Source organism: Rhinoraja longicauda, chromosome 42, assembly GCF_053455715.1.
Source record: "Rhinoraja longicauda isolate Sanriku21f chromosome 42, sRhiLon1.1, whole genome shotgun sequence".
Lineage (NCBI taxonomy): Eukaryota > Metazoa > Chordata > Chondrichthyes > Rajiformes > Arhynchobatidae > Rhinoraja > Rhinoraja longicauda.
This window is the reverse complement of record NC_135994.1, coordinates 4522094-4536891: the sequence shown is the minus strand read 5'-3', so window position 1 is coordinate 4536891 and position 14798 is coordinate 4522094. Positions and strand designations below refer to the sequence as shown.

At 45.9% G+C, this 14798-nt stretch overlaps 1 protein-coding gene across 1 annotated transcript; it reads right to left on the bottom strand.

Moving 5' to 3' along the window:
* Positions 1 to 6859: 6859 nt before the first annotated feature.
* Positions 6860 to 13770, bottom strand: LOC144611937 (keratin, type II cytoskeletal 8-like). The gene is made up of 9 exons (XM_078431285.1): positions 13195 to 13770; positions 12867 to 13075; positions 12377 to 12437; positions 12203 to 12298; positions 11949 to 12113; positions 11720 to 11845; positions 11192 to 11412; positions 10221 to 10270; positions 6860 to 7348 (listed from the first exon to the last, which is right to left on the bottom strand). Exons 1-9 carry the CDS (start codon positions 13696 to 13698, stop codon positions 7218 to 7220), a joined length of 1563 nt encoding a protein of 520 aa, XP_078287411.1. The 5' UTR covers positions 13699 to 13770; the 3' UTR covers positions 6860 to 7217.
* Positions 13771 to 14798: the final 1028 nt, after the last annotated feature.

Below are 14798 nucleotides of genomic sequence, written 5' to 3'. Positions count from 1 at the left end.
TATTGTAGCTGGTCCAGGACTTGGGAGCATGTCAGATGAAAGTGTTATTACTAGCCAGTAGAACATGATTTTTTATGTTCAGTTTGAGGCCTTGACCATCAAAAACCTCAATCGATCAAAGGTTATGCTGGTACACTGAAATGGGTGGTGAATTTCATCTTTGATATCTGCCTTTGCTGAAAGGTGGCTCATATGGTTTGGGAAATGGTCTTTCCAGAGTCTCGCCCTGAACTTTTATTGTTGGAAGGTATTGTACCCTCAGAAATATAGTCCTGTAATTTCCAGGAGAGGCAAATTAACAGAGAAATAACGGGGGCAATGAGGAAATGAATGCTCTGAAAAAGGCCTCTCTAGCCCATTCAGGTGATGAATGAATGAATGAATAAGTTCATTGGCCAAGTATGTGCATATACAAGGAATGTGTCTTGGTGATCCACTCACAAATGACAACACAAACATGCAGTTAACAATTAAGAATAAAGCAGAACCACATCGAAACAATAAGGATACAACATTACGGTCTAAACATGTGGGTGAAAATAAACCAGAGCAAAAAAGAGACGACAGACTTTGGTTAATGAGTAGAACTACTACTCGTGGGGAAAAAAAGCTGTTTTTATGTCTGGCTGTGGCTGCTTTGACAGTCCGGAGTCGCCTTCCAGAAGGAAGTGCTTCAAAGAGTTTGTGGCCAGGGTTAGAGGGGTCAGAGATGATCTTTCCCGCTCGCTTCCTGGCCCTTGCAGTGTACAGTTCGTCAATGGGGGGGAAAGTTGCAGTCGTCAACCTTCTCAGCTGATCGAACGATCCAGATGTCGTGCTTGGTGGCTGAGCCAAACCAGGCCATGTTGGCGAAGATAATGATAGCAGTACAAAATTGGACCATCATTGCCTGTGGCAGATTGTGCCTTTCTGTTGGGCCTTTTTGACTGTGGAGTCGTTGGTGGCCCTCCATTTAAGGTCCCTGGAGATGATGGTTCCAAGGAACTTGAATGACTCCACAGATGAGAAATAATGATGCTGAGTTTGGGATTGGTGCAAGGTAAGTGGAGTGTTGCACATATAGAGGGGTAATGAGTGAGGGGAGTGGAGATCAAGGCAGTCAGATCAAGTCATCTGTTCGAGGGTGATGTCAGGATGCACTTCTTTACACGAAAACCAGTGAAAATTTGGATTTTTTTTTCTCCACCCACAAAAGGATAGAAACATAAATAATTGGTGCAGGACGAGGCCATTTGGCCTTTCGAGCCAGCACCGCCATTCATTGTGATCATAGCTGATCATCCACAATCATGTTAGGATTGCTTAAACAGATACATTTTGGTTGGGGAAAATGATAAGAGATTATGGAACCAAGGCGGGGAAGGGGAACTTAAGATACAGACCAGCTTTGAAATATTTGAAGGGTATCAGCAAGCTTGAGGGGCTGAATGCCCTCCAGTTCTGATTTTCCAATCTTCTCAAAGTTGTTAATATCACAAAGAATAGAAATTTGATAGGTTGTGGACAGAATTTCTAATTTGGGAATTTTAACAACTCCCTTTACAATTGTTACGGGTAACTAAGAAGACAGGCATCTTTGCTGTATGAAATATCAGTCACCAGCTTCAGAAATACAAGGTCGTTCTCTTAGATGTGTAGAGTAATTTAGTAAACACTAGACCAAGTGGACCTGTTGGGCCCACAACTCATTGGGTTGCCATTGTGACCTGAGAAAATGGCGCTTTTTTTCTTTAAAATAAATGGCTTTATAAAAAAATACCATCTCAATGAAAATTGCGATTTATTTCTTTAAAATTGTGTTTTTTTCTGCATTGGTCTCACACCCCTCCCCTCCCTCCATCCCCTCAACCCCCCTTCTTCCCCACCCACTCCCCCCTTCCCCTCCCACCTACTCCATCCCCCCCTCCATTCTTAGGGGCTCTCCGGCAGCGCCACCATTCCGGCCCGTCGGGTTTCCATTGTGACGTGGAACATGGAGGTATTACTGCGCATGGGCGGCTGACGGGCACAGCAAGTGGAAAAGGGATTTATTAAAGTTTAAAATGTGAATAACAAAATATAACAATTTGAACGTTAATAGGATTTCTTGATGCAGGAGTTTTCAACATCAGCATCATTCCCCTTTTCACAACAGGAAGGAGTTGTCGAAAATCGCCACAACAAATGGTAAGAATGCCACTAAAAGGCTCATCGTTCTTTTTGCATAGATCTCGAAGAGTTCTGTCCACTGCTTCAAAGCTCTCCCTCCTAATCATCGGGCACTCATCCCAAACAATCAGTCTCACACTCCTGATCAAATGAACCATGTTGGAGTTCTTCTCAATGTTGCACATTGTATTATCGGTCACTTCGATGGGTATCTTGAATCGAGAATGTGCAGTTCTTCCACCAGGCATCAATGTAGTTGCTATACCAGAGGATGCTACAGCAAAAGCAACATCAACTTGACCTCGAACTTTGGAGAGGATCAAATTGGTGAGAATTGTTTTGCCCATTCCTGCTGGTGTATCAATGAAAAACATTGAAGGAAAATTCCTTTCCAAGCAGCTACACACATGGTCATACACTGCTCTTTGCTCAGCATTCAACAGAGGCTCCTTCTCTTCAACAATTCACTGTTGTTCAGGGCTATTGTGCTGCAATTCATGCAGCAATTGTGGATTGTCACCATCAAGGTTCATTCTTCCATGTCTTGGTAGTGGCACATGAAAGTATCCCACTCTCATCAATCATGATATTTGGATCAACGATTGTTCTCCGTTCTCTTTGAAGGTAATCTTCAAAGGCGGAGGGGGGGAAGGGGAGGGGGGGAGAAGGGGAGGGGGGAGAAGAGGGGGTTAGAGGGGAGGGGGTTAGAGGGGAGGGGGGAGGAGGAAGAGGGGAGAGGAGGGGGGAGAGGAGGGGGGAGGAGGAGGGGGGAGGAGGAGGAGGAGGGGGGAGGAGGAGGAGGGGGGAGGAGGAGGAGGGGGAGGAGGAGGAGAGAGGAGTGGGGGGGAGGAGGGGGAGAGGGGATCGGGTGCTGGAGGGGTTTGGGCCCAGCTGGTCCGCCTGGTCTAATTAGTCTGACCTTTAACTGCTCGGCTGAGCGGTGAAAGAGTCGCCCGTGGCTGAGAGCAGCAGCAGGAGCGGCGGCAGCAGCGGCGGTGATGGCTGAGCGGCAGCTGGAGGCTCAGCGGCGTCGGCAGCGATGTAGACGCCCCGGGTTTAGAGCGGGAAGAAGAAGCAGTGGCTCCGGGGCTGAGGAGACGCCTGTGGTTTAGAGCGGCGGCGGTGATGGCTCCGAGGCGGCAGCGATGGACACGCCCGGGGTTTAGAGCGGCAGCGGGAGTGGCAGCGATGAAGGAGACACCTGGGGTTTAGAGCGGCAGCTGGAGCGGCGGCCATGAAGGAGACGCCCGGGGTTTGGGGCAGCGGCGGTGACGCTCCCCCCACTTGGGCCGTGTAACCAAACGGGTGTCTGGCGGGAAGTGGGATGACGAAAATGACGATCTCCCCCCCCCCCCCCCCAACTGCGCACGTGCAGTCACCCGGCGGCCATCTTATGTAATTGTAGGCGCTGGTCTGGCGGCCATCTTAGATGAGGACCAGCCCCAACTGCGCATGCGCTAGTTTTTAAAACCTTTAAAATGTGAATAACTTTAAAAATATTACACCAATTTCAATAAAACTACCATTTTTACCATTAAAGTGATGACGGTGAATAAGGTGGGCCTAGAAATGTCGTGCTATCTGGTACAGTTTTGGCTGAAGTTCAGTCACAAATAAACAAACAAACGAGAGTTTTAGTATATAGATTTTCTGTTGCCTTGAAAGGATCAGCTTGTTAACCAATGCAATATCATCAGCATAAATATACTGTATATGCAATGCTGTCATGGGATGTCACTGGTACAGAGGTCGAAAAGAATGGGAAGAGACCATCAAAAGCTTATGTCCTTATTCAGCTTTACCTGAGATCCAAGTTTGAGAGTGTAAATATTTCCAGGATGAATTTCAGACAGGCAGTATTAAACCACACTGAGTTTATAAGGCCAGTAGTCTTTTGTAGCATCACTTTCCTGATCATGGTGATTTTTTGTCTTTTCTGTTTTCTAAGGTGTATTGGATGGTATATTTATAGAAATTAGAACCCAGCGATTTTTTTGTCTTTTCTGTTTTCTAAGGTGTATTGCAGGGGTGGCCAAACTTGCTTAATGTAAGAGCCACATACGATAAAGTTCAGATGTTTGAGAGCCGCAAGACATGAACAAAAGAGCCGCAGGACATGAACTTAAATATTTTTACTAACCATGAACATTAAACTTACGTTTTATTCCAATGGGGTCTCAATTCATACCCAGTAAATAATTATAAAGCTTGAAATTTTGGATGGTATATTTATAGAAATGAGAACCCAGCTCACAAAAACAGTGAATTTTCTGAGAGTCAGAGGTCTTCCTCTGTATGTTACCGAGGATGCAGCACCAAGAAGTTAAAGGTTCTTGATAATTGTGTCCCATTGTCTTTGTGTCTCCATATCCAGCAGACTTGTTGCTGTGGGATTTTTTCTTGTTCTCTTGCTCCTTTGGGAACGGCTGCCCATGCCAAATGGCTAATGTGGTCTATTTCTTTTCTCTGACCAATCTGACAAAGCGGTTGTTTGCGGCTAGAATTTGAACCTGCTCAATATTTCAGCAAATTTTCCACCTGGATTAGATTAAGGGAAGCTGATGTTTCAGCATGCCTCACAGCAGGCCTACTACATAAATAGGAGAATAAGGAAAGTGTGATTTTCTTTGTGCTGGGGTCAGAATGCTGTTTCCATTGTGCAAATTAAAATCATGATCGGGAAGACCTGATGGTATATCAAATTATGAGGCATAGATAGGGTGGACAGTCAAAACATATTTCCCAGGATGAAAAAATCAAATACCAGAGGGAATGGCTTTAAGGTAAGAGGGCAAAAGTTAAATGGAGATTTACAGGGCAATGTTTTTTTACAGAGGGTGGTGGGTGTCTGGAACCCGCTGATGGGAGTGGTGATTGAGGCAGATAAGATAGGGCATTTATGAGACTTGAATAAGCTCGTGAAAATGCACAGAATGGAGGGATACGGATCACGTGCAGGCAGATAACGGTTGGCATCATGTTTGACTCAACCATTATATGCCGAAAGGCCCATTCCTCGGCTGTACTGTTTTATGTTCTATGTACAGAGAAGCTCTCTGGAATATCCTTGGGAAGTGACCATCGATACACCCAGTGCTCCATAGAGCAGAGCACTTTGCTCCTGTCAGCTGCCAAAATCTCCTGTCTAATATGTCAACACCCTTAGGAAGTGGCAAAAATGTCCTGTATTTTCTGACTCCCAATGTCTGTCAGATTTCACAATAAAGCATAACACAATTTTTCTAAATGCCTGTATTCTTGAAAGAAATCTTGCGATGATGATAGTTAAGTAGGCGTTTTATATCATTTTAAAGTTAAATTGTGTGCTCTGTTGGAGCGTGCATGTTTGACCTGCACCCTGAATCTGGTTTTCACTTGAGGCCTTTGTTGCCCTCTTAATTATGGTTCAGATCAGGAGAGGCAAGAAAGAAAAATTAATTCAGCTGTGGTGAGTTTCTCAAAGTCGGTTTATTTAAGCCTTATTTAAGCATACTGAATAGCATTCCTGAGGGTACTCCAAAATGCGCTGCTATGCCAAAATCTTGCAGAGCTTTAAAATATACATTTTACAGTAGTCACTAGACTGGAGGGTATTAGGTATACGGAGAAGTCGGACAAACTTATTGTTTTCTCTGGCGTGTTGGGCGCTGAGGAAGTCCTGACGGAAATGAATAAAATTATGAGGCATACAGTCAGAATCTTTTCCCCAGGGTAGAAATGTCAAAGATTCGAGGGCATAGCTTTAAGGTGAGAGGGGCAACGTTTAAAGAAGATGTGCAGGGAAAGGGTTTTTTTCACACAGAGGGTGGTGAGTACTTGGAACGTGCTGCCTGGGGTCGTGTCGTGGTGGAGGCAGATACGATAATGACATTTAAGAGCTTTGTAGATAAGCACGTGCCTATAAGGCAGGGATCTCCAAACTATGGCCCGCAGGCCCGCAAAAATGTGCCAAATATATAATGTGGCTCTCATGCTGAAAAGTTTGGAGGCCCCTGCTACAAGGGAATGGAAATGGATCAAGTGTAGGCAGAGATTAAGTTTAACGTGGTATCAGGTTCAGCACAGACATTGTGGGCCAAAGGGCCTGTTCCTGTGCTGTACCTTTGTTCCATGTTCTATAGTTACACATACTGTTACACAGTTTACAATAAATTAGAAATTCCTGTTGGTAATTGTGGAATTGTGACCATTAGTTGTTGATTTATACGGGATTTGCCTGACAGCCGTTCTCCATCCATCTTGCAGATATATAACACTTGTGGGTCTGCATCCCTGCCCTTATTATATCTTGCTATCCTGTCAATAATCCTATATTCTCATTTCAATACATTGCTCTGCTTTGCAGTCTAAGCATTTTCCTACTTGGTTCTTGCACTGGTCTTAGGATAAAGGGTACTTTCCTCATTCAATTTGGACTGATTCTGACTGCAGGCCCCAGTGGAAAGTGGATTTCTCACAAATCCATAACTCTTGGAACAAACCAAAATATTTGTGAGATTTTTTTAAATGTTAGCTTCAGAAAAATAGTCTCGATGGTAAAGAAGGATTACTGCCAGACTTGATCTGGTGCGATTTTAATTTATAACATGCAATATATTTTATTTTTCAGTAACTTTCCACTAATCCTTACGATAAACAATTTTTTAGTTCTTGCATTCGTGTCAAACATATGCATCATGTGCTGAAACAATAACCAGTCCAGATGTACAGATTCAAATATTTCAGAGTTTATTTAGAGTAACAGAATTGCCACCACAAGATAAATCCCCAATACAAAATGAGTGAGAATTATAAAGCAGAGTGTAGCATTTAAAACATTGGTTAATTTCCTGTTATAAAAGGATGAATTTCCCACAAACCCAAGCTACAGACTAATTTAATATCCTCTGTATACAGGTTAAGATTGAGATTAACGTCATGTTGCTTAACTATGTAAATTGAGCAGAATTCCAAGATCAGGCAGAAAGTTAATTGAAATCATTTCACTGAACAGACTACATTGAGGAAGTACAGCATCTGGCAAGGGAGTCACCGGAAACGTAACTGATAGTAGATTACTCCTGGGTTATTTAACTTTTCATTTGCACCGAGGATGATTTCGTAATCATCTGCTGCCGTCCAGTGCTGATGGAAGAGCTTTCCATCCCGTTTAACAAACCACCTAATGAGGTACTCTGGCCACCAAAGCCACCAACTGAAGCTGTAAATGGGGGAGGGAAGAAAAAATAAACGTCATTATCTGGATCCTGCAATTTAGAAAGCAACTGCAACAGCAAAGACAAGCAAGTTGCAAATTTAACACAATAAAACATCCCAAAGATTTACGCGAGTTCTAACCGAGAACTTGACTTCAAGCTATATATGAATATATCAAAGGAGTTTGAAAATCATAGATTTTAATGGAGGAGAGAGAGAAAAAGAGAGGAAATGAGAATCACAGGAATGTAGGAATGGGAGCTGGATTCAGAGGAGATTACAGAGGTTGGGACGGTCAAGTCTGGAGAAATTTGAACAGCAGATCTTAAAAAGGCTTTGCCAGTTTAGGAAACAACATGTCAAAGAGCACAAAGATGATAAAAGTTGAAATAAGTTACAATATGGACAATAAATATTTGATTGACATGAAACACAGCAAGATTTGGGACAAAGGTCCAAGATTTACTGCAACAATTAAGTGTGTATGTGGGAAAACCGCAAATGAAAAAATCAGCAGTTAATGAACTGAGGTAAAGACTGAAATGGATGTAATTTCGAAGACTGAGATGGAGGTGAGTGGTTTGGTGATGGAATAGATAAGCCTCTGATGTATCCCTTGCCAGATGCTAAATCACACTCAATGTAGTCAAAGCATGTGTGATCTGACATCTGTGATCTGACTTTCCCTTATCTTCCTAGATCTTTCTGTATCCGACTAGTGATAAGCTGGTGACAAATATCCATTCTAAGCTAACAGACCCACAGCTATCGCAACAATACTTCCTCCCACCTTGGCTCCAGCAAGGACTCAATTTCATTCTCCCAGTTTCAATTCTGAAGAAGGGTCTTGACCTGAAACATCACCTACCCATGCCCTCCAAATGTACTGCCTGACCCATGGTGTTCCTCCAGGACTTTGTGCTTTACACAAGATTCTAGCATTTCCAGTTCCGTTTGTCTCCTCTTGTCTCTGTGTTTGCTCCACTGATGAGGATCCCACAGAGGAGCTTCTGAAAGGTATTCCTCCTCCTGCCAACCGTGGCTGGTCCTCCACCATTTTGTCAATAATATCCTTGGCCATATCTCATCTATTTCCTGCATCTCTGCTCTCACTGCCTCTCCTTTTGGACAGAGTTTCCTTACTCCTCACCGTCCACCCCACCAACCTCTGTATTTGTTCAACAGTTTGTACCAACTTCCACAAGATTCCACCACCAGATTCATCTTTCCCTTCCCTGCCCTTTCATCATTTTCAAGAAACTTCCCTTTGTGACTCCTTGGACCACTCGCCCACCCCCTTCTCACAGCACCTTTCATGCAATTTTAGGAAATGTAGCACTAGTTCTCTCAATTATTCCCTTCTTACTACGCTGGAATCCAAACAGTCCTTCCAGGTGCGCAACGATTCGCTGACACTTTGTCCAATCTAGCGAACCGCACTCAGTGTTCACAATGTTGTCTCCTTTACCAGAAGCACTGCTTTGTAGAGTGGCTGCGTTCAGTCTGCAGGCTTGACCCTGAACTTCCTTCTACCTGCCTCTTGTCTGCTTGCCTCTTCTTACCAGGCCCAACAGAAGGTTGAGGATCAGCACCTCATCTTCAATTTGGGCATGTCGTAGCCTTCTGCCTTCAATATTGACTTCGACAACTTAAGGTATCTTGCCTTCTCTTTCTGTATCATAATTGGCCAATTCTGCTGTAAGCCGCCTGTGACGTTGGCGAAGCTTTTCTCTCTCTGTATTAGCACAGACTGACATGTTGGGCATGCTCGACAGCCTTGCATTCCACATCTTTTCCACACCTAACCTTTGTTTCTATTCTCACTCGAAGAGTGAAGGGTCTCGACCCAAAACATCACATATTCCTTTTTTCCAGAGATGCTGCCTGACCTGCAGAGTTACTCCAGCTTTTTGTGTCTATCTTCGATTAACCCATCGACTGGATGACCTCGACACTCATCTCAGTGGCGATCCTGGCCTCACCCTGTCAGAGTTCCTCCCTCTGCCCAGTTGATCCCTCCTCCACCCACTCTACAACAGAAATAAAACTTATTTTTATTCACATTCCCAATTCTGATGAAGGATCTTTGACCTGAAACATCAACTCTGTCTCTTTTTCCACAGATGTTCCTGACCTACTAAATATTTCCAAAATGTTATTTTCTAGGTTCAGATTTCCAGCTTCTGTAATTGTTTTGATTTTCATGGAAATTGTGGGATTTTATTCTGAGTTAAGGATGATATCACCGAGATCCAGGTCATGAATGAGAAATAGGCAGGCTCCAATAGAGACTCTTGACAGAGCAGAGATAAAGGAGCAGGAATTGGAAACGCAGCCATTCCAGCAAATGAGCTGCCTACTGAATGAGTCGGGTAAAGGCAACCCACCTAACTTGCGAAAGCAGATGAAACATTGAAGGATAATGACACAAGCAATGGTGTCTGTTGTTGCAGACATGAAGGGAAAGGACAAGGAGAAATTGCTGACCATGGCCACAATCACAAGGGATGTTACACAAGCCACAATTTGGGAGGCAGCATGACAAATGAGGATGGAAGGCAGAGAAACATGAGACAGGGTGTTTGCTGATTGAGGGGAAGAGTCATTACAGTGGGAGTAAATGGGAGGAGAGAGCAACAGAGGGAAGTCAACCATTCACAATATTCTTAAGGGGACCAGGAAGTCACCTGGGTAACATTCCTCGCAATTATAATTTAAAAACTGAGTACAGCTATAAAAGAAATGCACAACAGAATGATTAGGGAACAGAACAGTGAGATATCAAGATCTGTGAAAGAATGTGGAGTTGTTTTTGTTTATTGTGTTTTGTTCTCTGTTGGGTAAAATCTCACACCCGAAAAAATAACTTCTCTCACCGTTCTGCGAGCATTGTTGGATGCTGAGAGTTTGTATCCCTTCTTGCAATCTGTTTATAAAAGAAACATTTGTGTTACCAAGATGTTTGCAGGATGTTCAGAAGTCTATTTTCTGCAGGTTTACTCATTCTTTCCATCTCGAAGGATCACTGTCCTACCAGGGTGAACCTGTGGGCACACATGCCCACTGGATCCATTAAGGATGGATCGCTTGGGCAGCTTGCAACCCAGCGGTATGAACATTGACTTCTCCAACTTTAGATAGTTCCTCTGTCCCTCTCTTCCCCTCCCCCTTCCCAGTTCTCCCTCTATCTTCCTGTCTCCACCTATATCCTTCCTTTGTCCAGCCCCCCTGACATCAGTCTGAAGAAGGGTCTCGACCCGAAACGTCACCCATTCCTTCTCTCCTGAGATGCTGCCTGACCTGCTGAGTTACTACAGCATTTTGTGAAATAAATGCCCACTGGATCCATGATGCCCATCTTCTTGTTTGAGTGCTGACAGTAAACAGCAGAAGCATTGTTGAGCATGTCAGGGAGATTGAAACCCTCAAGTGGGACAAACTGTTCAGCAATCAGGAACAAGATCCCTGGCTCCTTTAACTACACTCTTTGGGGTTTAGGAGTCCAACCACTGGCGGAACTGCCCGTCAGTCTGCTAAAGTTGCACAATGCCGTCACCCACTGAACCACAGGAGAACTCTACCATTCTACGTAGAAGGCAAATGAATCACCGTGTGGGTGTTCATTCTGAGAACAAGTTTAATGTTCATGTCTGATGAGATGGAAACCCGCCTTTCAACAAAAGAAATGATTTAATGAGTATTCTTTCGCTCCCTGAACCTGCACAGAATGCCCTCAAAGACAATAGCAGGTCATGGAAAATGTAAGAAAGAGCTAGTACAGATTGCAATCTGCAAGTACGTAGGACCCAGGGTGGTACCTGGAACTTGTAACTGCCCAATGCCCTACCTCTGCTCTTCTCCCTCCAGTAGCTTCCTGTAGGTGGCAATTTCAATGTCCAGAGCCAACTTGACATTCATCAGCTCCTCCATTTCACAGGCTCGTCGGGATATCTCTTGCTTTGCTTTCTGGATGGCTTCTTGCAGTTGCACAATCATCACTTTGCAGTCTTTGAGAGAGAGTTCGCCACGTTCCTCTGCTTCTGTGCACGCAGCCTCGAGTTGTGCACGCTAAGTAACACAAAAGTTAACGTCATCACTTTTGCAGATTAAACCCTGGGGTATCCCCTCATTCTGCCCAAATTGGGAAGGTCCTTGCTGTACACAGTGTTTTGCATTTTGGCGGAGAAAGGGATCAAAATGGTAAATGTCTCAGTGGAAGGACTGAGAGGTGAAGTCATTACTGAGGCTCCCAGAAAATATGGATTGGACCAGGTTGAACTGGTGTTTCAACCGTCTCTTGGCCATTTGCTTTGGGCTGGGGAGAGAAAGGGGAATTTTGCAACCAGATCTTGTTTGCTTTCACTTCCTGGCTTACCTGTTTTTTAAGTCCTTCTATATCCATACCCATTCTACGGATACAATTCATCAGCTCATTACTCTCTGATTTGATTGCTCGTATTTCATCTGCAGGACTTCCGGCTGATGCGCTCAGCTCCCGCATCTGCAAGGGAACACAGGTAACTGGTTAGTAAACAGGTCTCCATCCAGCAAAGAAGTCAGAGCCATCGCCGCCCGCACGTGTTTCTGGGGATAAGAATGCTAACCTTCGACTCTTTCCAACTATCACATTCGTTGCGGTTTCTCAGGGCCATTTGTTTGTATTGATTCTGGATGTCAGTTATCATATCCGCCATTTCCAGCTTGCGGCAGGTGGCGACCTGCACGCTGACAGAAGTGTTCTGAACCTGTGACTGCAGCTCGTCGATTTCCTTAAGATGAGCAGAACAGATTTTTAAACATGAGAGGAGATGGAATTGAACAACAAACGGCCAATCCTTGGACAATGTCGCATATTTACCGCTTGAAAGATTGCCTTGAGGAAATCGATTTCATCCGTCATGCTTTCAAGTCTCGCTTCCAGTTCCACCTTGTTCATGTAGGATTCATCGACATCCTGGAGAGAGAACACAGTTTAGAAAATCTCCAAGAAACCCGCCTGATGTCCTCCAGACAGCTCGACAGTAATGCTCACCTTCTTAACCATGACAAACTCGTTTTCCACTTCTGTCCGCTTGTTAATCTCATCTTCGTATCTGAAATGAAACAGCCGCTTTACTGACAAGAAAGCTTTCCGTCCCTTTCTGCGATGGGAGCCCGCAGCACGTCGGGACCCATTGCTCCCTGCCGCCGAGCCACGGTTTCCTCGCACTCCCAAGTGCCGGGCGTGGGCACTGCTCTTCCTGACACCCCCGCGCCACAACGCGCAACAGTATTCAGCAGAATGAATCGCCCTGTCTGCAAGCCCCAGATCAGCAAACTCTCCCTCCCCTCAACTGACTCGTCCATCTCGCTGACCTCCAGAGCTTTGAGAGACTCCTCTCTTTCCAGCGCCCTGCTCCAACAAACGCTTGTCCTCACCCAGACCTTCCAGAGACTATTGGACCCGAGAGTGGCGCAGACACTTATCCTGCCCAACCATCTGGTCAATTGCTTTCAAACCCGTGAACCGATACGGTACTTACTTGTTCTTAAAGTCCTCAACTAAACCTTGCATTTGCACAAGTTCCGACTCGAACTTCAGCTTCTCCTGCCCAAGGGTATCCAGTTGCTTCTTGAGGTTTTCAATGTAGGCTTGGAACATGCTGTCGATGTTGGACGAGAAAGTTCCCTGCTGCTGCATGAGGCTCAGTTTGACTCTCAGTCGGGCATTTTCCTCTTCTAGTGTGCGAACCTGCGGGTGGGACCAGAACGCAAAGTTACATTCGCCCCGAGCTGGCAACAAAGTGAGAAGAATCGTTTGCACCGTGCGGTAGGAGCAAACGTGAGCGACGGGAGAGCTGATCGACTTACTTTACATATGAAACCGGCAAACTGGTTGTTGAGGGTAGTGATCTGGACCGTCTCATTCACCCGAACGCCTTGCTGGGAGGTGTCGATTGCTGGTATGGCCGAGGTGAGATCCACTTGGGACGTTTGTCCGAATCCCCCTTGCATCGATTGGGACATTTGCCTGGAGCCACTACGTGAGAATTGGCTGAATGCTCTCCTTTGTTGCATCCCGATGCCGCCGCCGCCGCCGCCGCTGCTCATACGCTTGAAGCTGCTGCCGCCGCCGCCGAAGCCGCCGCTCATGGAGCCGCCGATGCTTTTGCGCATGGAGATGCTGCTGCTGCTGCGCATGGAGCCGCCGCCGCCGCTGCTGCTGCGCATGGAGCCGCCGCCGCTGCCCATGCCGATACGCATGCCCATGCCGCCGCCCATGCCGCCGCCGATGCCGCCGATGCTGATGCCGCCGCCGCCGCCGCTGCTGCTGCGGGTGCTGCTGCTGATGCTCTTCATTTGGATGGTGTTCATGGTGAAGTGGGAGTTGTGCGCTGTGCTGGAGCGATCAGAGTGCCGAACTGAGACGATGGTGCAGCTGAGAGTGGCTTGAGCTGCTTTTATGAGCTGCGCGGGTGTGGGCTTGGTCGGGGTGTCAGATGACAGGGATGGGGAATGGTGTCGTTGAGATCGAGGTGGAGCCAGCCACCGCCCTCTGCCATGGGTTCCAACCTGCCTACCCACCCCCAGTGCCTCAGGTCAAGTTGGCGTCAGCAGAATAAGTGGATCCTGGAAGCCAGAGTGCTGACTGCAGCTCCCCGGCTGTGTAGAGAGGAATGGGTGTATCAGGTGTGGGGAAGCGGCCATGAAGAGCCTGTTTGACAAGCCACCTAGTCCGATGGTTCCGATCCGCTGTCTGTAGAGATGGCAGCTGGTGGTATGGGCTGGAGAGGAGCCTTCGTGGGTTGCACTCGGGGAGGAAGGGTCTCGACCCGCAACCTCACCCATTCCTTCTCTCCCGAGATGCTGCCTGAGCCGCTGAGTTACTCCAGCATTCTGTGTCTACCTTCGATTTAAACCAGCACCTGCACTTTTTTTCTATCCCTTCACATGAGTTCTATGATATCCCACTTTCTCATTCAGGCCTTGCAGTGCTTGAGTTCCGGGTTCAATCCTGACTACAGTGCTGTCTGTATGGAGTTTGCACGTTTTCCCCGTGACCGCGTAGTTTTTCTCCCATTCTCGGAAAACATGCTGATTTGTAAGTTAATTGGCCATTGTAAATTGTCCCTAGGGTATAGGATAGTGGTAGTGTACGGGTATTGCTGGTCCCCGAAGGGCTGTTCCCATGCTGTACCCCTATATTGAGTAAACTGGGACTCTATTCCCGAGAGTTCAGACAAATGAGAAGAGATCTCATTGTAACTTGAAGGGGTGCAAGAGGCTAGATGCAGAGGGGGTGTTGTTCCTGAGTCCGGGAGCAGAGAGTACAGTTTGTGACAAAGGGATAGTCTGTTTCGGACTGAGATAGGATGTAAGTTCTTCATTCAGAGGGTGGTGAATCTTTCGATCTTTATCCCAGATGGCTGTTGATTCATGAGTTCATTCAAAACAGATATTCGTAGATTTCTGGA